This window comes from Acinonyx jubatus, chromosome D1, assembly GCF_027475565.1.
Source record: "Acinonyx jubatus isolate Ajub_Pintada_27869175 chromosome D1, VMU_Ajub_asm_v1.0, whole genome shotgun sequence".
In the NCBI taxonomy this organism is placed as follows: Eukaryota; Metazoa; Chordata; class Mammalia; order Carnivora; family Felidae; genus Acinonyx; species Acinonyx jubatus.
Genome location: NC_069390.1, coordinates 97,394,934 through 97,417,807, shown reverse-complemented (window position 1 = coordinate 97,417,807; position 22,874 = coordinate 97,394,934). Strand labels below are relative to the sequence as shown.

The 22,874-nt window shown below is 41.6% G+C and overlaps 1 protein-coding gene and 1 long non-coding RNA gene across 3 annotated transcripts in view; one reads left to right on the top strand and one right to left on the bottom strand.

The window, feature by feature from the left end:
• UBE4A (ubiquitination factor E4A) overlaps positions 1–21,039 on the top strand; it is a 35,639-nt gene extending 14,600 nt beyond the window's left edge. For both annotated transcript variants that reach the window (XM_015062191.3, XM_027036630.2), the window contains 12 exons: positions 976–1,309; positions 2,315–2,435; positions 3,970–4,274; positions 5,747–5,879; positions 6,915–7,102; positions 8,494–8,594; positions 8,710–8,823; positions 10,479–10,653; positions 14,435–14,615; positions 15,055–15,202; positions 16,736–16,893; positions 18,046–21,039. In XM_015062191.3, coding sequence (XP_014917677.1) covers positions 976–1,309; positions 2,315–2,435; positions 3,970–4,274; positions 5,747–5,879; positions 6,915–7,102; positions 8,494–8,594; positions 8,710–8,823; positions 10,479–10,653; positions 14,435–14,615; positions 15,055–15,202; positions 16,736–16,893; positions 18,046–18,175 — 2,088 coding nt within the window. In that variant the 3' untranslated portion in view covers positions 18,176–21,039. The remainder of the gene's footprint in view (positions 1–975; positions 1,310–2,314; positions 2,436–3,969; positions 4,275–5,746; positions 5,880–6,914; positions 7,103–8,493; positions 8,595–8,709; positions 8,824–10,478; positions 10,654–14,434; positions 14,616–15,054; positions 15,203–16,735; positions 16,894–18,045) is intronic.
• On the bottom strand, positions 18,265–22,738 carry LOC128311926 (uncharacterized). The gene is made up of 2 exons (XR_008290637.1): positions 21,995–22,738; positions 18,265–21,579 (listed from the first exon to the last, which is right to left on the bottom strand). It is a non-coding gene; the product is annotated as an uncharacterized LOC128311926 (long non-coding RNA).
• Positions 22,739–22,874: the final 136 nt, after the last annotated feature.

Sequence of the window (22,874 nt, the reverse complement as noted above, 5' to 3'; positions counted from 1 at the left end):
TAGCATGGGTGAAGGAAGAGGAGAAACCTGTGTGTGGTTTAAGAGTAAGCTGCTGCTCTTCTGTGGCACAGCCACTTCCTCTCATTGTTGCCTTCATTGTTGTCACTAAGCTCTTTTTTTTATTTATTTTTGAGAGAGACAGAGAGACAGAGACAGAGCATGGGTGGAGGGAAGGGCAGACAGGGAGATACAGAATCCAAAGCAGGCTCCAGGCTCCAAGCTGTCAACACAGAGCCTGATGCAGGGCTCAGACCCACAGACCACGAGATCATGACCTGAGCCGAAGTCGGACGTTTAACCGACTGAGCCACCCAGGTGCCCCACCACTAAGCTATTTCTTCCAACCTTAGCTCCTAAAATCTTGGGCTGAACTCCAGCTTATAAACCATTTTTTCCCCCTTCTTTCCTTCCACATGGCTTCTTAGTGTAATTTATAGTAGAAGTCTGGCCAACATGAGGCAGTAAATGGTTGAGTCAGGGGTGGTTTAAATCCCCCATCATCGCACTCTAAGGCGGGGATTGACAAATTACTGCAGTGGCCAGATCCGACCTGCTACCTGTTTTAGTAAATAGTTCTATTGAACATCGCTATGCCCATTCATAAATGTATTTGTGGCTTGATTTCATGCCACAGTGGTAGGGTCCAATAGTTGCCACACCCACCACATAGCTTGCAAAGCCAAAAATATTTATCACCTGGCCCTTTGCAGACAAAGTTTACTGACCCCTACTCTAAAGCTACATGAATGCGATGTGCGGTTTGGCGGCTCCTCAGGGAATCTCTCATAAGTGCCCGCAATTTTTTTTTTTTTTTTTTTTTTTTAATCAGAACTAGGGCATAAAGCACAGGGAGAGTGAGGGAAAAGGTTAGGATTAGGTTATTTTTGGAAATTGCCAGGGGCTAAGGTTTGGGAGTAACAAATATGAGGATTGTGAAAGTGGAATGTTCTGTGGTTGTGTTTTCTGGTTAAACAGTTCATGGCTCAGTTCCATGAAAAGATCTACCAGATGCTGAAGAACTTACTCCAGCTCTCTCCAGAAACCAAACACTGTATCTTGGCCTGGCTTGGAAACTGTTTGCACGCAAATGCAGGCCGCACCAAGATTTGGGCCAATCAGATGCCAGAAATCTTCTTCCAAATGTATGCCTCGGATGCCTTCTTTCTGAATCTGGGTGCTGCTCTCCTGAAGCTGTGCCAGCCATTTTGCAAACCCAGATCCTCTCGGCTCCTCACCTTTAATCCCACCTACTGTGCCCTGAAGGAGTTGAATGATGAAGAACGAAAAATTAAAAATGTACACATGAGAGGTAGGGGAGCACTGGGCTTTTCAAGACAGTGTGTGTGTGTGTGTGTGTGTGTGTGTGTGTGTGTGTGTGTGTGTGTAACATCTAAGGCGTTCACTTTTATCCTTTTTCACAAAGGTGCTTCTTTCTCAAGATGAGGCAGAAAGAAGAGCTGGTATAACTAAGATGTTTAAAAAAACTGGTAGCTTTTAGATGTTGTGCCTTAGTGACACCCTTCTGAATTTAGCAGCCTTGGGTATTGATTGATTCATTCTTTCTAAAAATAAATAAAGCACAATCCCTGTTTTGTGTTTTAACCCAAAGTCTCCAGAAGAAGGCAGATAATATTAACAGATAATCATAATATGGTATAGGGCTTAACTATGGGAGCACAGAGGAAGGAGTGAGTAGTAAATTCTACAGAAGGTGGAAGTCTTCGTGGCCGAGTCTGGAAAGATGAGTTGGGTTTAAAGTATGAAGGTACAAAGCTATGAAAGGCCTGGCTGGGGAATAGTGGGAAAGCTCAGTGGGTCTAGAACAGGGGGGAAAGGCATTTGGGGCAGGGATATGGGAATTGGCAGGAAATGAGACGAGGGCGGGAGAATATTGGGGCCGGTTTGGAGAAAACAATGCAGAGAAATCAAAATATAAGTCATTCAAAATGAATCACTCTTTAAAAAGAAAGAAAAAATGAATCACTCCTAATTTTGGTGTATTCTCTCTCAGTTTTGTGACTCTTCTAATTATAAAAGCGATACCTGCTCAAAAGCAAATAATCTTAAATACAGAAAAGCACAAATATATACAGATGATCCACTGTCTATCACTGGGAAAAACTCCAGTGTTTTCTATGTTTGTTTTTTAAAAGAAATTACTAACAAAAATAACAAAACAAAAAAAAAAAATTTTTTTTTTTTTTTAAACCCTCACTGATAGCGGTATGGAAGTTGAGCTAGAGGAAGGGGACACTGGAGACCCCAGACAGAAGTCCATGCCGAGTCATTTACTGTTCCTTTTACCCTCTTTGAGGTTTGGACAAAGAAACTTGTTTGATCCCAGCTGTGCAGGAGCCAAAGTTTCCCCAGAACTACAACCTTGTGACGGAGAACCTTGTCCTGACAGAGTACACCTTGTACTTGGGATTTCACAGGTAACTGTTCTGATATGATTAAGAAAGAACTGTTTCGTGGCGTTGATAACCAGGAGGTTGAAAGTGAGTCTCCCTTTATTCTGCACGCTCCCATTAGGATCTCATAGGAATGGGGTTTGTTCGCGTTTGTGTGTACATGAGTTGGCTTTATCCAAATAACCTGAATTTACCTTTCATTCTTGACCTGCTACACTTCTCAAAAAGTAAAGACGCACTACTATTTTTCTCTAAACTTGAAATTTTGTAAATCGCTGTCTTCCTGTTGTGATCTGTGATAGTGGAATTGTTTTCTTTTAACTTTCCACTTCCTGCTCTTGAATTTTCATGACTTACTACTCCTGATGGAAAAAAGACAAAGCTCTACTCTCTGATACAGGGACAAAATTGACAAAATTAAAGATGTTTGTATGGGATTCCAGTAAGATGAGTAGGACCACAAAAGATCAAAGATCAAAAGGATTCTAGAAGTGGGAACATTTAAGAACTAGAATGTCTGACTTCCAAAAATGGTTCTGGTTCTGGCTGGCCACAAGCCATTCTCTGATTTTCACCCCTCTGGTTTAACTGATTGTGAGTGCAAGTATAACTAAGGGAAGAAAGATGATACAGTCGGTAGGAAGAGGTCCTGAGGATAGCAGTTTTTAATGTCTTTTCAGGATACTTACATGGGCACAGAGCATGTTTTAAACCTCAGCAAATTTCTAGAAAAATGAGATTATATCTTTATCAGATAGTTTTTCTGTCCCTATCATTGACGTTTTAAATGAGGTACTAGATAACAGTGCAGCTTGTGTTCAGCCTGTTCAGTCACCTAGCTTCAGACCCGGGAATGAATGTCATCTGGTTTCCCCCATGTTGGCTAGCTAACCCTAGACGCTATCTGTAGGACCAAAGAAGATGGCTTTGGACTGTACCCATAGAGACAGCTATCCATAACATTGAATTATGGGGCTTCCTTTCATTAGAGAACATTTGGCTGACCCTTTGTGAAGAACAATTTTATGTCGAACAGCAGAGGCGTGGAAGCTGTTCTCAGGTTGCATCCCAGGTGGCTGCCGGTTTATATGTGGTCGTTACTAATCTAGAGGCCTCTTTCACCAGCTTTAGTTCTCAACTAACCGTAGAAAGACTGTCCATATAACCACATCCAAATAGAATCATTGCAACGGTACAGTGTCGAAGTATCCTGCTAGGCCTTTCGTACTTGGTCTCATAGTCATTTTATGTGATAACAGCCCCTTCTACTCCCTGTCCGGCCAAGCTGCTGTTCTTTGGACGGTGCATTTCAGCTGAAGTGTGCTATTTGTAATTAGCATCATTTATGTCAAATACCGGGTAACATTTTCCCAATGCTATGACCCCTGCCCTGTCAGCGATTTTTGTGAGTGCCTTTTGTGTCATCATGATTGCAGCGCCCTATATCCTAAAAGAGAATACTAGAATAAGTAAATGAGGACTTGTTTTTCCAACAGTCTGTACTCAGCTGTCCCATATGAGGCTCCTGACGCGGTGTCTTCTGCTTTCTTGGGGGCAGGTTGCATGATCAGATGGTAAAAATCAACCAAAATCTGCATCGGCTGCAGGTTGCCTGGCGGGATGCTCAGCAGAGTTCTAGCCCTGCTGCTGACAGCCTTCGTGAGCAGTTTGAACGACTGATGACCATCTATCTTTCTACCAAGACTGCCATGACCGAGCCACAGATGCTACAAAATTGTCTGAATTTGCAGGTGTCCATGGCTGTTCTACTCGTTCAACTGGCCATAGGCAATGAGGGCTCACAGCCAATAGAGCTAACTTTTCCTTTGCCAGATGGCTACAGCTCTTTGGCTTATGTGCCAGGTAAGCAGGCTCTCCCTCGGGAACTGCCTATTTATAACTGTCTGAGTTTAACTGGGTCACTTCAGAAGTTTAATCCTCAAAATACCCTTTCCACTGTTTTTGGAGAAACAAATATGTAGCTACTATCTACTGGTCGAAGTATGGGAGAACTAACAGCTTTTTCCTCAGCCGTGTGTCCCCACTTCTTTGTGTATTAGAAAATAATCTTCAAAGGATTAAGTGCAGCCAGGGTTTTCAGAGCTGTTTAGTCTTAGCATTCATGTTGTTTTTGTTGTTCAGCATACAAATTTATCTGCATGCCTCGCCCAGTGCTATTCTTCAGAGGGAAAAAAAAAATCACCTCCTGTTGGTTAACCCACAAGGGAGGTTTGTTGGTGTGGAGTTGGCCAATATTGTCCATGAAGATCAGGTTATGTGTTGTTGACCGCTGTATCGGTTATCTGTTGCTGAGTAACCAATCACCCTAAAACGTAGCACCTTAAAACAAACATTATCTCACACAGTTTTCTGAGGATCAGGAATCCAGGAGTGGCTTGGCCTCATGGTTCTGCCTCTGGGTCTTTTAGGAGGTTGCAGCCAAGCTGTCAGTCAGGGCCACAGGAATATGAGGACTCGACCAGGACTGGAGGATCTGCTTACAAGCCTGGTCATGTGGTTGTTGGCAAACCCTGATTGCCTCCTTTCCAGGTCACACGGATCTCTCCTGAGTACTGTTCGTAATATGGCAGCTGGCTTTCTCCAGAGCTAGTGACCAAAATGGAAGCTATAGGCTTTTATAACCTAACCATAGAAATGATACACCATTGCTTCTGTATGCTTCTACCCTAGAAGAGTGTAGGAGGGGACACACATGGGCATGAATGCCAGGAAGCAAATACAATTGGAGGACCATCCTGGAGACTGATGACTATAGTCATCTAATCTAATGTATTCATCTTTATTAAAGATCGTGGGGGCGCCTAGGTGGCTCAGTCGGTTGAGTGTCCGACTTCAGCTTAGGTCATGATCTCATGGCTTGGCTCTTGAGTTCGAGCCCCGCATTGGGTTCTCTGCTGTCGGCATAGAGCCCACTTCATATCCTCTGTCCCCCTCTCTCTGTCCTTCCCCAGCTTGTTCGTTTTCTCTAAATAAATAAATAAATAAGCTTAAATAAATAAATAAAAGGTTATTTAATGCACAGTTAACCTTGAGTATGGAAAATAATGTAAATCAGTGTAGTTTCTTAAATTGCACTGGTGGGTTTAACAGTATTTTGTGTCTCTGCTATTCTCATGTTTACTAGGATAGAAATAAAAATTGACTTAGATTTAAAGGAGATTCTACACTTATGAACTGGTCACCATTCCTAGCATCTACAAAACATTTGGGATTTTTTAACCTTTACTGGGTAGAGCAAAAGGAAGGAATTTCAATATTGCTTAGTACAGAAAGTTAGGTGTTTCACTAATTACATTGAGTATTTTCTCTTTCAGAATTTTTTGCAGATAACTTGGGTGACTTCCTCATTTTTCTCCGCCGCTTTGCTGATGACATCTTGGAGACGTCAGCAGATTCCCTGGAACATGTCCTCCACTTTATCACCATTTTCACTGGAAGCATAGAAAGGTGAAAGGCTGAGAGCTTGGCTCTGACACTGTTTAGAGGTGCACAACCAAGCAACGCACACGCCTGAATCATAAGGGGTTGCCTTCAGAAGTTGTGTTAGCATTAATGAATCACGTGGCCATCCTTATGGGTAGCCCACAAATCCCACCCTTGAGAGGCACAATAAGCAAAGGACTTCGCCCACAGAGAATTTGAACCTGCATGTAAGATACCTGATGGGAGTTCCACTGCTAGTCCCTGGTTAAAATAGTTCCCTTAATGCCAGAAACCTTACCAGTGGTAGGCAGCTTCTAATGAGCTAATAATTGTATGCTAACAAAGTTTACCCTTGAAATTCTGAGTTGCATGGGTAGTAAACATACGTAGATGCTTTCTGATCTCATCTTTTCATTCATAGCTTCTGGTCCTCTTTCTCAAAGAAAGATGCTCACTGACCTGTAGAGTTGCTTCTGTGGGTTTTTTGTTTTTTGTTTTGTTTTGTTTTGTTTTGGTATCTAGGCCAAAGGAAGCTGTGTACATAAGTGAAGATTTCTACACAAAGAAAATGATGCATAGTCCCCTGAGCCACATCAGTGAGAAGTAGGTAGAAGCCAGTCCTTTGCTGAGCTGAGCAGACCTAATGACAAATCCTGAGTCAACAGGTGTTTATTAGGTACATGTGGGGTGCGTTATATAACAGTAACCTAGAATAACTGCATCCCGGACCTTTTTCTCAGAAAGCTTAGGAAGGCAAGTTTATCTTCAGTGAAACTGTCAGAGAATAGTAGGCAGTAAACAATGGATTATTATAGACAAGTACATATTAAATAGAAACTTAAGTACTCATCCTCATACTTGGTAAGTTGTTATCTCAAAAGTTGAATGATGTACCCTGCATTATCCCCCCCCAGAAATTGCCAAGACTTGAAACTTCAGAGTCTTGTTTTTATCTGTAACAGTGATAGAGGGTGTTTGGCTCCTCATGTGGAGGAAATAGTCATGAATTTGAGAGGTAAGTTCTCTACCTGCTCATCTTGCTTTCCGCCCTTTTTGCAGGATGAAGAATCCCCACCTGAGGGCCAAACTGGCTGAGGTATTGGAAGCAGTGATGCCTCACCTGGATCAGACCCCAAACCCCTTGGTATCCAGTGTGTTCCACCGGAAACGTGTGTTCTGCAACTTTCCCTATGCATCCCACCTTGCAGAAGCTCTAATCAAGGTCTTTGTGGACATTGAGTTTACAGGTAACACAGCCTAGAACTGAGAAGCACCATCATTTATTGAATATCTGCTATGTGCCGGTCTTGATGCTGAGTGTTTTTTTTTTTTTTTTTTTTTTTTTAACATTGTCTCATTAATCTGTCACCATCTGGCAAGTTTTCCTGTACTGTCTTCATTGTACATATAAGGATGTGAGTGCTCGAGAAGATGAATTGTCTGTCTCTTACAACCACGTGGTAGAATCCGTTTGATTCTGTCTCACATCAAAACATATGCTGTTACCAATTTTATTATATGCTTGATTTAATCATGCTCAAACAAAGCAGGCTGTCCGATCACAACCTAGGTCTTTATTTTTTTGTGCCTCATAATTGCAGAATAGTGGGATGCTTCTTTTTTTTTTTTTTTTTCCTTGTTTTTCAGTAAACTCTATCTCCAATATCGGCCTCAAACTCATGAGCCTGAGATCAAGAGTAAACTACCCCATCTCAGTAAACAGTATATGTTAAGCGGTTATTTAAGACCCCCTTTAAAAGAGATGTCCTACCATTCAGTAATAAATATGACTAACATTTAAAGAGGCATTTAACATTGTACTGACTACCTTTCCTATTTGGATTTTGGTTTTGTCACTTGCTCACCTCTGAGCCTTAGTTTCCTCATCCAGAAAACGGGTTGAAGTGATGACTGACATAGTGCATGTAAACCTTCATAATACATACACTGTCACACAATAAGGTACTGCATTTAACTCATATAACCATTTCAGCCCTTCACTTGCACTGGTAGAGAATGTATTACAATTCCTGTTTTATTTCTGAATTTGCAAGTTGAAAATGTTAAAAGACTTGTATTAAGTGGAGCCTAGATGTTCTGACTACAAATCCCACGTTCTTCTTTTATGATATGACCCAAGCTACAGAGATCAAGTGGTTCCTCTGATAGGTCAAAACAGTGTAAGCATCAGGTTTTTAGCCCCTGACCTGATTTACCAGTTGGTCTCACAGCTTGGATGTTAGCCGTGAAGAATGTGGGCGTTACTTAGTTTCCCATTTTGCAACAGTTGTCACTGCCACTGCCACAGTGGCCAGTTCAGAGGCCTCGTTCAAAGTCTGAAAGTACTCTACGTTTGGATATTGAGGCCTTTGTTTCCCCTGGCTTTTATTCTACAACTTAGACCGTGTCCTTTTCAGCATAAGGTACCCTTTGCATCTGTCTCCCTCTTGTTCTGTCAGTAAGGAAATAAGTAAACACTTGGCTGTAACTCTGGGCCTTTATCAACTCCCCGGGGCAGATTTCGCCAGTAGTGTTGACACATTCAGAATGAAATAAAGTAGCTCCCCGTGGACATAAGCTCTTACTCTTTCTCCGGTAGCACTCCCTTTGCTGGCTTTTTGCTCTTGCCCTTTTCCAGGCGACCCCCATCAGTTTGAACAGAAGTTTAATTACCGACGTCCCATGTATCCCATCCTAAGGTATATGTGGGGAACGGATACCTATCGAGAGAGCATTAAGGTGAGAGAGCTTTCACTGAAGCCAAAGCTGATTGACCCAGAGTTTTACTTCAGATAAGTCCCAGTGAGTTTCGGTTCAGTCCTAAAATGCTTTTGTCTTGGGCTGGGACTTACAGGATCTGGCTGACTATGCCTCAAAGAATTTAGAGGCCATGAATCCTCCACTTTTCCTCCGCTTTCTCAACCTGCTAATGAACGATGCCATCTTCCTTCTGGATGAAGCCATACAGGTGAGAATAGATAAAGAAATAATTTTTAAAACGTATTGAACTGCCCCTAATTCATCAAATAACAATCAATACATACTTTTTACCATCAAATTATAATAGAGCAATCCTTATGCCCCTAGTAGCAGTTTGGACACCAAAAATTTCTGAGTAGTAGTGTACCACCCACCTTGCCATTGCAGAGCTTGATAGGTGTTGTTCCATTAGAGATCAAGATCACAGGCCATTGAAGCCTTGTAAGCTAGGATGATATTTTGGCAGAGTGGAAAAGAAAGTGTGTTGGGGCGCTTGGGTAGCTCAGTTGGTTAAGCGTCCAACTCTTGATTTTGGCTCAGGCCACGATCCCATGATTCTTGGGATCGACCTCCAAGTTAGGCTCTGCACTGACAGTGAGGAAGGAGCCTGCTTGGGATTCTCACTCTCCCTCTCTCTGCCCCTCCCCCACTCATGCATACATGTGCGCTCTTTCTCAAAATAAGTAAATAAACTTTAAAAACGAAAACAAAAACAAGGTAGAAGAAAGTGTGATGAGGCCAAACTAAGGTACACTGGCAGGATTCATCAGGCCAGCACCACAAAAAGAAATCAAGAGGACCTTGCATTTGGTCAGTGACTTTCAGCCACCTTCCATCCCATCTCATCAGTAACAGTGACTCACACAAGGCAATGATTCTTACCCCTTTCCTAAAAGATCCTGATTTTTGCACCACCATTTGGGGGGGGCAAAAAAATCTCTGGTTTAGGTTATTTTTTCACATAAACACTACCAAGTCACCAATACTCCCTCTGTCCATGGCCTCCCAGATCTTTATATTTGAAACATAAGTTTCCCAAAGTATACACCAGGGTGCCTGTCAGCAACTTCAGTGCATCATATCCTTACCCACCCCTTACGGAGCTGCTTATTGCTCCTGTTAAAACTCTCCCTTCTCTGTGACAGGTGTCAGATAGATAAGGCAGTGACCCAAAGGGAGAGGAAGCTGGTGAACAGTGAAGGTAGTCTGTTGGACAGACACAAGGTCCTCAGAGTGATTAGCAGCACCCCAGTAACTTGTCTTTAATTTGTGAGAAAAGCGCCTGCTTTTTTCATAAGCCCATACTTTGAGATTTTAGATAGGTTTTCTTAGAAAACAAGAACAAGTCCTGTAAGAAACAGCCCCTTCTAAGCAAAAGCCATGTGACACAGAGAATGACACCAGATGGCATTGTCATAGGACTGTAAGAATGAGAAGTAGACAGTGTTTAATATTTATGCTTCTCCTTCCAGACAGCTTGCATATTTGATAGAGCTTTGTTTTTTGATAGGCAGTTTTGGAGTCTGGTTTTTTGTTTTGTTTTGTTTTCCATTTTTCAGGAAGGATTCATTCTTTTTTTCACTTCAGCCTGTTTATTTTTGCCTAGGTTTCCTACATTACACTATTTACCCCCCCTTTCTACTTCAGAGGCCATACTGTGCAGACTAGAACTATCCGTAAGTCGACCCAAGCTCCGTCTATATAGAGCTCCAGCCCTATGCTGAGAAATAAAGGCTCGTGTTTCTCGCATAGTGCCTGGTTTTCCCAACTTAGTAAACTAGATTTTAAGCAGAACCACTTAAATACCATCTTCCCTTCAAATGCACTTTCGTCTCTGATACGTTTCACCTCTGATTTCTGTAGTATCTGAGCAAGATAAAGATTCAACAGATTGAGAAAGACCGAGGCGAATGGGATAGCCTGACTCCAGAAGCCCGCCGAGAGAAGGAGGCTGGCCTGCAGATGTTTGGACAGCTGGCACGTTTCCATAACATCATGTCCAATGAAACAATTGGTACCCTTGCCTTTCTGACATCAGGTAAGGACCCAAAGCACTGTCTTCCCAAAAAGTCCAGTGGTCAAGACCTGCTTCATGTGAGGGATCAGCCCAGATGAAACCAAGAGTTCAGACTCTGGTGATGTGTGCTCCATCGGGAAATGAATCACTAGAGAAGCTTCAAGATGCCCATTGTTGACATGGGAAATGTTCACCCTCACACCGCTACCAGAAAGCATAAGTTGGTATGATTTTTCTTGAGGACAAGGTAGCCATATAAATATATGTGGGGGGGTGTGAGTGTGTGCGCGTGTGTGTTAACCTGAAGAATATTCTTGAACTCTGGTTAAATGTGGTAGGTCCACATTTATCTCCACTCCCTCTAGAGCTAGTGTCCCAATTCAGTAGCCACTTGCCACATGTAGCTATCGGACATTTTTAATTAGGCTAGTCTGGGGGCGCCTGGGTGGCTCAGGCAGTTGAGCATCCAACTCTTGATTTCGTTGCAAGTCGTGATCTCACAGTTTCATGAATTCGAGCCCCACAGCAGGCTCTGCCCTGACAACGTGGAGACTGCCTGGGATTCTACCCCCCCTTGCCAAATGAATAAAAATTGTTTTTTAATAAATAAATGTGGCTAGTCTGAATTGAGATACATAAAACACCTCAAGACTTAGTATTTTTAATGTAAAATATTTCATTAATAATTTTATATTGATTACATGTAAAATGATAACCAAGGATCACCAGACATTTGAAGAAATCCTCCAACATGAAACATAGATATTTGATGAAAACTTAAAAAAAAAATCTTTAGGGGCGCCTGGGTGGCTCAGTTGGTTGAGCATCCGACTTTGGCTCAGGCCGTGATCTCACGGTCTGTGAGTTCGAGCCCCGTGTCAGGCTCTGTGCTGACACCTCAGAGCCTGGAGCCTGCTTCAGATTCTGTGTCCCCTCTCTCTCAGCCCCTCCCCCACTCATGCTCTGTCTCTCTCTGTCTCTCAAAAATAAATAAACGTTTGGGGCGCCTGGGTGGCGTAGTCGGTTAAGCGTCCGACTTCAGCCAGGTCACGATCTCGCGGTCCATGAGTTCGAGCCCCGCATCGGGCTCTGGGCTGATGGCTCAGAGCCTGGAGCCTGTTTCCGATTCTGTGTCTCCCTCTCTCTCTGCCCTCGCCCATTCATGCTCTGTCTCTCTCTGTCCCAAAAATAAATAAATTAATTTAAAAAAAAAGTTGGGAAAAAAAAAAAATAAATAAATGTTAAAAAAAATTTTTTTAATAAATTTAAAAAAATAAAAAAAATCTTTATAATCTCAGAGGGATAAGAGAAGATACAACATCCATAAAACAAGAACAAAGAATTATTTAAAGAACAAGAAAGATGGGGCGCCTGGGTGGCGCAGTCGGTTAAGCGTCCGACTTCAGCCAGGTCACAATCTCGCAGTCCGTGAGTTCGAGCCCCGCGTCAGGCTCTGGGCTGATGGCTCAGAGCCTGGAGCCTGTTTCCAATTCTGTGTCTCCCTCTCTCTCTGCCCCTCCCCCGTTCATGCTCTGTCTCTCTCTGTTCCAAAAATAAATAAACATTGAAAAAAAAATTTAAAAAAATAAATAAAGAACAAGAAAGAGCTCTTGGACATTAAAAATATGACAAGTAATTTTTACCTGTCAGAATGGTTAAAAGATCGACTTAAGGGGCTGTTCCATGAAAGCAGAACAGAAAGACTTAGAATGGAAAGGATAAGAAAATAAAGGATCAATGTAGAAAGTCTTAAAAGAGAAAAATGGAGTGGAGGAAATTATCAAAGAATAATACCAAAATTTCTCAAAGACTAAAAGCTTCTACACTGAAAGAGCCATCATGTGCCCAACACAAGGAATTTTTAAATTTTCACCCTAAGGTGTTATTGTGACAGGAAATCAAGGTAAAGAGAAGATCCTAAAGGGTCCCAGAGAAAAGTCCGGTCATGTCAATGGTTTAAGTATGAAATGTCTTTGATTTTCATAGCAGTGACAATGGAAGCTGGCACACACTCCTCATGGAAAATAGTTTTGCAGCCTAGAACTCTAGCCAGCCAAATTATCACTTCTGTTTGAGGGTAAACCTGAGGACATTTTTAGACATGAAGGTGTCAGATTTACTTCCAGAATACTCTTTCTTGAGAAGCTACAAAAAGATCTTCTCCATTAAAGTGAGAGAGTAAACCCAGAAGGAGGAAGGTGGAATCCCCTAAGAGAGACACAAGAGAAGTGCCCAGGATGATGGTAAAAGGAGCTTGTGTGACCACCACACAGCAGGCCTATAGAGCCAGGAGTCCAGATGGGAGCTTCCAGAAGGAGCAGTTCGAAAAAGAAGGGCTAGAAATGATCCTATCGAGAGCTTTACATTTCTTGGGGAGAGTTTAGGAAGATTGAGTGATTGGTACTCTAAAAATAAGCAAGCCAATTTGTTAATAGTTCTATTAAAAACTGTATATGTATTACTTTATATACGTAATCATTAGGACACTATGTCACTCTACTGTGAATGATATTTATATAATCTTAATGACTATATACTGGGAGGATTTGTATTTATGAAAGAGAGACAGGAAATAAGAGTTAAACTCTCATCAGTAGTGGTGTCAATATTGACAGTGACTAAAATTATAAAATCCAGAACCAGTAGTACTAAGCAAGCCATATCGTGCTGTTTGGCTTCTTAAAACCTGACAAGTGTTAATGTTTTGTTTTACATTTCTGTGGAGTTTATGTCTTTTGCCCTAGCAATTCCTTAAAAATTTCATTGTAAGGAAGTAGTAAGTCTACAAAATATGTACACAGTGAAATTCATCAATAAGTGAAATGCTGGGGCGCCCGGCTGGTTCAGTCGACGGAGCGCTGCAACTTGGTGTCAGGGCTGTGAGGTGGAGCCCCATGCTGGGTGTGGAGATGACTTAAGAATAAAATCTTTTTTTCAATAAATACAAATAAGTGAAATGCTTATAGTAGAATGGCTAGCAATAAAGATGAATAACTTAAGGTGAAATCGCACACTGCAAAACTATGTGGTCGTTAAAAAGAGTGCAGGGGCTCCGGGTGGCTTAGTTGGTGGAGCATCTGACTTTTGGTTTTGGCTCAGGTCGTGATCTCACAGTTCATGAGTTCGAGCCCCGCGTCGGGCTCTGTCTGTGCTGACGGCGCGGAGCCTGCTTGCGATCTCTCTCCCTCCCTCTCTCTCTGACCCTCCCTGGCTTGTGCACGTGCTTGCTCTCTCACTCTCTGTCTCTCAAAAAATAAATACTTTTTTTAAAGAAGTGCAAATCATTGCTATTCGGCAGAAGTCTGTCTGATGGAAATGCTCTGTAAATCTGGACTAATACTGTAGATACTAGCCATGTGTGGCTGTTGAACACTTGCAGTGTGGTTAGTGTGACTGAGAGACTGAATTTTAAATTAAAGAGCCTCATGGGGCCAGTGGCTACCATGTTGGACAACACAGGAACATATATTTACTAAAATGGTAAGATAGTTATGATATAGTTAACTGAAAAAGTAAGTTACAGAATATGTACACCATGATAATCATTTTGTTTTAAAAATGTGTATGTAAATATGGACAAAAGCTAAAAGGAAGTATTAGCAAAATGTTGACAGTGTTTATTTCTGGGTGCTAGGTTTATATTTTGTTTTTGCTCACCACAGTTCTCTAACACAACTGCAATGAAAATGTATTACTTGTATAATTTAAAAACTATTTCCCAGAGGTCTCCAAATGAAACTCTAAGACATAATAAAAGATGGTTTATAGGTTGAGTTTTCATAGACTTTGCCTTTTTTTCTAGAGATCAAATCACTCTTTGTGCATCCTTTCCTGGCTGAGCGCATCATCTCCATGTTGAACTACTTCCTGCAGCACCTGGTTGGCCCCAAGATGGGGGCCTTAAAAGTCAAGGACTTCAGTGAATTTGACTTCAAACCCCAGCAGCTCGTATCAGATATCTGCACTATCTACTTAAATCTTGGGTACCTGAGATTTAACTGGGCAAGCCAGAGGGAATGCTAATGTTTTAATTTGGGATTTTGATAATGGAATGACTGGTGATTATGTGCGAATAGAAAAATGGTTCATTTCTAGTTGGTTAGATGAAGGAATTTTATGTAGTTTTAATAATGAAGTGTTGTATGACCTATGGGACATTGTTCAGATTTTTCAACGTTCTGCCTTTATCTGTGCAAAGATAAACTTTACTAGTTTTAACCAATGTTTGGAAAAGCAGTATTCTTTTAAGGTTGCAGGATACTTGATAGACTTCCTTGCTAAAAACTAGAAGAAATCTTTCTATAATCAAAAGAACATTCGTGGCGTGTAAGTGGTGGGGAGCCTTGTTCCTCCACCCAGATGTTATCTCCTTCATTGACCTACCCTCTGATGTTCAGTTTTTTTCTGATGCTGACCTTCCAGGGATGAGGAGAACTTCTGTGCCACCGTGCCCAAGGATGGACGTTCCTATTCCCCAACTCTCTTTGCACAGACAGTCCGAGTCCTGAAGAAAATAAATAAGCCCGGGAATATGATTGTGGCTTTCAGCAACTTAGCAGAGAGAATCAAGGTGAGGAGGAGAATTTGTTTATTAATGTATTCAATAGAAATCGCTTTGTTGACTCAGCTGTTCTTCTGGTTACCCTATTTCAAAGGGTAAAAAGGATATTGTCTTGAGAAAACAAACATGATTCTTGCCAGGCAGTGAATAAGTAGAACTACCTTGTTTTTATTTTAAGTTTGTATTTTAAATCCAGTTAGTTAACATACAATGTTGTATTAGTTTCAGGTGTACAATATAGTGATTCAGCACTTCCACACATCACCATATCGTATCATCACTACCGTATTAATTCTCTTGTCAACACGAGAGGGAAGAACAGAAAATCGATTTAAGAAACTTCTACTGGAAGAGAAGAATGTACAGATTTTTATAGGCTGTTTTTATGAAAACTTTTCTGCACAGTGTTACCAATAGGTTTGAAAATCTATGTCATTAACCCAGAACTTTTTCGAATAGAATTCAAGATCAGTTGTTTTTAGTCGTTTGATTTTTACAGATTTTCTCTGTTCATTATATTTGTACTTAGTAGTTGGCTTATATGGGAATAGTCATACATTTGATAGATAAAAATACTGTCTTATATTCAGCTAATCCCTCTGGTTGAAGTTTGATCGACCTTCATTAGCATTACAAAGAAGGGAAAATCATGGCACCGACTCTAATAGAAAACCTTCCTTATTAAAAAAAAAAAAAAAAAGAGTGGTGTCTGGGTGGCTCAGTCAGTTACCCCTCCGACTCTTGATTTCAACTCAGGTTATGATCTCACGGTTCATGAGTTTGAACCCACATCGGGCTCTGTGCTGACAGCTCGGAGCCTAGAGCCTGCCTCGGATTCCGTGTCTCCCTCTTTATCTGCCCCTCCACCGCTCACACACTCTCTCTGTCTCTCTCTGTCTCTGTCTCTCTCTCTCTCTCTCTCTCTCAAAAATAAACATTAAAAATTTTTTTTAAATAAATAAACTGTTAAAAAAAAAAAAAGCAAATCTTCCTTACTGACATCAGTGTTCCCTTCCTTGAGCTACTTTTTGAGTTGGGTTCCTTCTTGCCTAGAGCTTACCCAGGTGGCTTCTTGAGGAACTAGAGTCATGAAGAGATCAAAATGTTGAAGCTACTTTAAACTCCTCCTATACCTGTTTGTAACTAAAACCAGAAGCTGCCTTTCATACATAGACTGCATGAGTGATGGAGCACTGTGTAAATAATTCCTCCCACCATCCCCTTTTCAATTATGACATTTACAGTAGGGCTGTTGCCAGAAGGATCTCCCATGTGATGTGTTTCTTTTTCTGTTAACACTTAAACCCATCTCTAGTCATGACTGCCAGCAGCTGAGGCAAACTGAAGTTTCAGAGTTAGGGTTGAATGTTAAATTCGCTTTTATAATTCCTGTCTTGGCTTGTGTAGAAAAGAAGGCTAAGGATTGTCATTGTCTCGTAAAGAACACCCAAAAATAGCCCTTGAAGATTAAGGTATAGTCAGTGAGCATTTTGAATTCAGCGACTCTTTGAAGTCACCTTAACTACCAGGCTTTGTGCTTAGTCTCTAGCAGACCTCCAGCAACAGGAAGAGGAGACGTACGCAGACGCCTGCGATGAGTTCCTGGATCCCATCATGAGCACGCTCATGTCCGACCCTGTGGTGCTGCCATCCTCCAGAGTCACTGTGGATAGATCCACCATTGCCAGACATCTGCTCAGGTATGCCGGCCCCAAAGAGCAGCCCCAGGCAGCAGATGCACGTTTGTTTGCTCTCCTCTTTTCGCAGTTTCCTAATAGAGAGCTGTGCGCCCAGTAGGTGTCCCACGTTCTTGATTTATTAGTGAGCTGGGGAGGCATTTCGGTAGAGGTGTATCGCTTGACTGGTGAGGATTTAAACCTCCACAACAAGACACTCCGTTGAGAAATTTCCTTAAGGAAGTCCTCTCTGGCAGCGTATGTTACGAATTAGGTCAACCTGAAGTAGAAGTTGACTGAAACTTGTTTTAATTTTATTTCAGTTGTAAAAATATAAACGACCAGTTTGTTTTGTTTAACTTGGTTTTTACACTGTAGCCATCACATGGGTTAACCCATCTGCTGCTGCTGCTACGGTACTCAGCCATGGTGGCCACAAGGTTCACCAAGCCTGCAGGCCGTACGTGCTACATTAGATAGAAACGGGTACTGAGAGACTCTTCCTACTTAGAAATTGAGTTCTAGAAGCTGACCCAAACTTAAGGAAATACTGTTGCTTAAACATCGCAAAAAGGGATTTTCGACTTCATGGTATTTGGTAATAAGCATTTACTATATGCATAAGGCTGTACCGGATGGTATGTCTTTTCCAAAGCATCCGTGAAAACTTATATTTTATTGTGGCCTCAGGATACAGACAGAAAACTTAGCAGCCCTTAAAGTATACTAGAACCTCTTACCTGTCAGGAAACCATAATCTGCATTGACTTGTGTAGCAGTCAGCCAACTAACTCAGGTTATCAGTCTACAGGGCTTTAACCCTTAAGATCTTAGACTGTCTCGAGAGTCTGTCACTAAAACTACAAACAGCTCTTTACGCTGACATGAGTGCACAGGCTCTCTGCCTCAGGGAAATCCAATCAAGGATCGTCCTGAACAGCAATGTCGAAATAAAGTTTGTTAAGAAGCAGAGAGACCACGTAGCTAAAGAGTCTGCAGAACACCCAAAAACCACTCTTTCTCATCTCATTCTTTCTGGCCTCAAGTCGGCACTCGACTCTGTCACAGTGCGGTCTAGCTTCAGTCCCACAGGGAGATGCACCAGCTGGTCTAGCTTGGGCTCCGGGTGTCAGAACTTGCGGAAATAACCCCTTTCCCTTTCTCTCTTTGTCCCAGTGACCAAACCGATCCCTTTAACCGTAGTCCCCTCACCATGGACCAGATCCGGCCAAACACAGAACTAAAAGAAAAAATACAACGGTGGCTCGCAGAGAGGAAACAACAACAAAAGGAGCAACTTGAATAAATTACTGTGAACCAAACGAACCAAAAACCCAATCCCAGAGTGTAGATAAACAATTGTTTGTGGTTTCTCTCTTTTTTTGGTTCTGTTCCTTTTCTTTTTCTTTCTTTCTTTCTTTTTTTTTTTTTTTTTTTTTACTAGATTAGAGAACTGCTCTTGCTCAAATTATGATACTTTAGATTTATTCCTAAGAACTTTACAGTGCTCTCCTGGCTTGCAGGAAATTATGTTTATTATAGCAGCACCAAGTTTAGAAACGATTGCTAATTGTACCCTTTGTTCTCTCTTCCTACTCTTTTTTCTTCCTTTTCCTACCTTAAGTTATATTAACTTTAGCTACTAAAACTTCCTGCCATCTTACTGTTGTTCTTCCAAGAACTGCTCAAACACCTTTGGTGAACACGGCTTTTAAGTATATGGGGTCACATATTTCAGTGACAGCTGACACCACCAGAAAGTCCTATGTCGTCAAGCTATTTACTAGTCTTCATGACCCGGATGTCAGCCCTTTTCTTGTTACGGCTCCGCCATGTTACAGAATAACCTTTCACATAAAAGCAGATACCTTGATGTTTGAGTAGACTTTTGAATATAATAGATGAGATTTTCAAAAAGGAATCTGATGCAATTTCTGTTGGTAGTTCTTAATTTTGTGTTCTCTTGTAACTCAAAAGATCCCATGAAATCGCCCCTGGGGTTATCACTACCCAAAAACTTATATATACCCCATAATATTTTTAGGAGGATTGGTAGGACAGACGTGAATTGTTGACACTTTCTTCAGACAATTCTGAGGTGAAAGAAAAAAGGAAGAAAACTTGCTATAAGGACTAGGCTTGAGTAGAAAAGTTAGGGAACAAATATGGTAACCATGAAAAATGTCATTTTAAGCCACTCATCAACAGCCTATCTCAGTATATATATACACCATGCATTTTTATATTGGTCTAGTGTAAACTGAGTACCACTCTATATTGTCTCTTCCATGGTAAGATGTATGCAGTGTGTGGCCATGTTTACTGACACACTTATTCTAGACAAAATTCTGAGACTATAACATGTATATAGTTAACGTTTGTTTGGGCCTGTGACCCAATTTCCAAGATCTTCTAACTCAGCCTTAGATCATCAATTAGCAAAGTAGGAATTTGAGCACAACCTTGTCCACAGCCAATTTAAATATCCACTTAGCCCTGTGTAGTTAGCAGGCGGATGGGCCCCACTTGTCCAAGTTGAGCTCGCGCTCCCTACTCAAAGGTGCAGCTTACCATGCTAAGTGAGGCACATTCCCCCATGGACTACAGCACTATCCCCGTAAGCCTGAATATATCATAAGTGACAGAGTGATATGATCTAGAAACAGGGGTCACTGCTTCATTTTTAACCGTGGCCTCTTTCAGAGAAGATGGTAGTTGTACGATATTCCAGCACAAGTTGCTCTAAGCAGTCCTTGATGTGCTTTTGATGGTGTCACTTGGAAAACCTCGTATCAGCGGGAATCCCACACTAGGTAAAGTTGCCTGTTGCTGTTGCTTATAATGAAAAAAAAAGGAGTCTAGGACTCTTGGAAATGCCAGAATGTAAGATACTAATTTAGTCTGCAACCTGGGCCTTTCAGGCTTGGGTTAACAGGATTTGTTTATTTTCTTAAGATGAGCTTCATTTCATATTTATTAGCCTCCTGCTCTGCGAATGAACTGTGTATAAAAAAATAAGCTTCTATCTACTTGCATTTATTTTCCAAACCCAATGTAATAGGATGTTTTGTTTTGTTTTGTTTTTAAGCGCGGAAAAGACCAGTTTTAGGACAAAATTGGAGGAAAAATGGGTACAAAACCTCAGAAGGCAGCTGTTGCCAGCAGCTTTCTAGTTAACAACCTCTATGCTGCCTCTTGTATCTGTGTCTGTACTCTACTTCTGTGGTCTTCAGATTGTAAGCCTTTTCTGGCAAGCCTTTTTTTTTTTTTTTTTTTAAGTTATTTCCTGAAACTTTTTATGAATGGCTGTGGCACCATTAATGCTGCTGAGTATCTTTAAACTCATCACAAAAGCAAGTGTTTAGCTTAAGGCCACTGGTGGTTAGGAAACCAAGTGTCCTCTGTGCCTTTTTTTCTTTTTCTTTCCTTAATTTAAGAACATCCCAAAAACGAGACTAAAATATTATCATCTTGATACACCGTGGTGTATATACGCGCTCAGAAGCTTGAAGAGATGTTTTGTTGTCTGAAACTCAGAAGCAGCTCTAAGTCTATTCAAGCAGACTTTTCTGATATCCCTAGTTTTAAGTGCTGGCTTTGCTGGAGTATGATAGGAAAATGAAGACTCTTTATCAGCTCTGGTGTTGCTTACCAAGAGGGTAATAACTAAACTTGGAAAATTATTTAAGTAGGTTTTATCAAGCAATCTTGGTTTATTTGGTTGTTGTTGTTTTTTTTTAATATATATAGTTTTTAATGGATATGTAAAAACAAAGAAACTTTAAAAGTTTTTTACCGGTGCAGGTGAAGGTGCCAGTTCCTATTTGGTATCACAGTCTACAAAAGCTTCGTTACTTTATTTGATGCTGGTTGCTAAGCAGCCATTGCCCAGAGCAGAAGTCTACTGGGTGCCTTTACAAGCCAGAGAGGCTGACGCTGCACTGTTGATGTCATATGAGGAAATAATGCACATGCTCTAACTGCAACACAGGAAAACCTAGAAGCAAATAAACAAAAAAAATAAAACAAAACAACAAAAAGTTTGATTGAAATAAAATTTGATCAACGTAACTGTATTTTGAAACATTCCAGGAAGGTTACTTCTTGTCAAACTTGCCTGGGGGTGTTTGTTCAAAGCTTGTATTTAATAAATGAACACCTGACTTACAACCTTTGTTATCACTTCCTTCATTACGGTATGAAAAGCTAGTGGCAGTTTCAGAAATCCCCTTGAAATTTTAGAGGACTCTGACCTTCACTTCTGTTCAAGGTGCTATCAAATGTGTGTCACCTGGCTGACCTGCCTTACCAGGCTTCTGGTCCTGGAGTTACCCAGATGAGTCTTGGGGCATGTGTTTTCCTAATCAGTTCACTTCTGGCTTCACTTTTCTTTATCAGGCCTAAACCCCAGGTCTTTCATTTTAATCATTCACTACCATGTTCCCTGTCTTGCCCTTTGTTTCTATACCTCTGCCATGTAAGACCTCAACCTGGATCAACCCAGTCATTCCCCTCTGTTCCAGTATCCAAGCTCCAGACCACTGTTGTAGGAAAATGACAGTCTTTAGAGCAGTGTGAACACAAATCTGTGGTTGCCAACAGTGCCCAGCAACCCTTGTGTGTGTCCAGAAATTCAAGCTTTAACCTTTTTTCTCCAGTTTCTCCGACCTCTCACATAGCCTTCACTGAAGATCTTGCTTTTTCACTTTACTGGGAAGATAAAGACTTCAGAATTTTCACTTTCAAATTTCTCTCCCATCATCCCATCCATGGAAAAGGCCCCATGCTTCCAAGGCTAATCCCACAATTTCTGGTCTCTTCAGGTATCAATGCTCCATCTTCTCTCTACCTTATTTATGTTCCACATCCTTATTTAGCTTTCTGACTCCTCTTCCTTTATAGCCATAGTCACTCACTCTGGTTTCTATCCTAATTTTCTCAAACTGCTCTAATATTTCCATATTGGTAAATTAACTTTCTCATCCTTAATTTGATTTCTCTGGAACATTTGGCAGCTGATTTTGGCACTGAAATGATGCTCTTCGCTCCTTGATATCACCCCTAATTTTTCTTTCCACCTCTGTTCCATCAATCAGATCTGCTCAGGTTTCTCCAGGGTACATACCATTATGTTTTTCTCATCAAATGCCACTTCCCTACATTATAATCTTTGCTTCTGGTCATATTAAACTATAAAGTTTCAACCGTGTAGTAGAGAGCTTCTGTTACACACCAATTCAATCTTTTCTGTAAGTCTTCCCAGATCACCACCACTCATGGGATACCGATGCCCCTTGCCTGTTTACACTGAAACCTCTTGGCGATCCCAACTCCGCCACTCACTAGCTATGTGGCCATTTATCAATCTCAAACTTAAATGGGGTCACTGCCTAACACACAGGCTTTCTTCAAATTCCAAAATGCCTGGCATACTGGAGGCCCTCAGTCAATGTTTTCTGGTTCACATCTGCGCAGTTCCTTGTGGCTCACCAGTGAACCGGGAGAGCCCAGATCTCGATACAAGATGTGGGGGAGATCGGGGTTAGAAAAGAGCTAATGAAAGGCAAAGGACTGGGTCAGATGACAGGTGATGTGATGTGGCGCTTGCTCTGCCCATAACTTTCCATATTTGGCTTAGGACCCTGTCTGCCTTTAGAAGACGATCGTGCTGGCCTAGGAACACCTTAGAGGTGCCTTCCAGCTCTAACTTCCCACGTTCTCTCAAAAAACGCCTACGACACCCCACGCAAAAAAAACTACAGATCCGCGCCGCGCGAAGCACTGGAGGCTCACGGCGCATGCGCCCGGCCTCCGCTCGCCGGCCTTCCGGGCCTCCGCGAGCGGCTGCCCCAAGAAATGCCTGTTTCTCTGCGGAATCCCACTGCTCTCTACGTGCTCTCTGACCTCACCTTTTCATATCCACTTTCTCCTCTGCGACTGAAGAAAATAATCTGGCCAGCTGGATTCCGGAAAGATAACAGGACACCTGAATACCTGGGACCGGC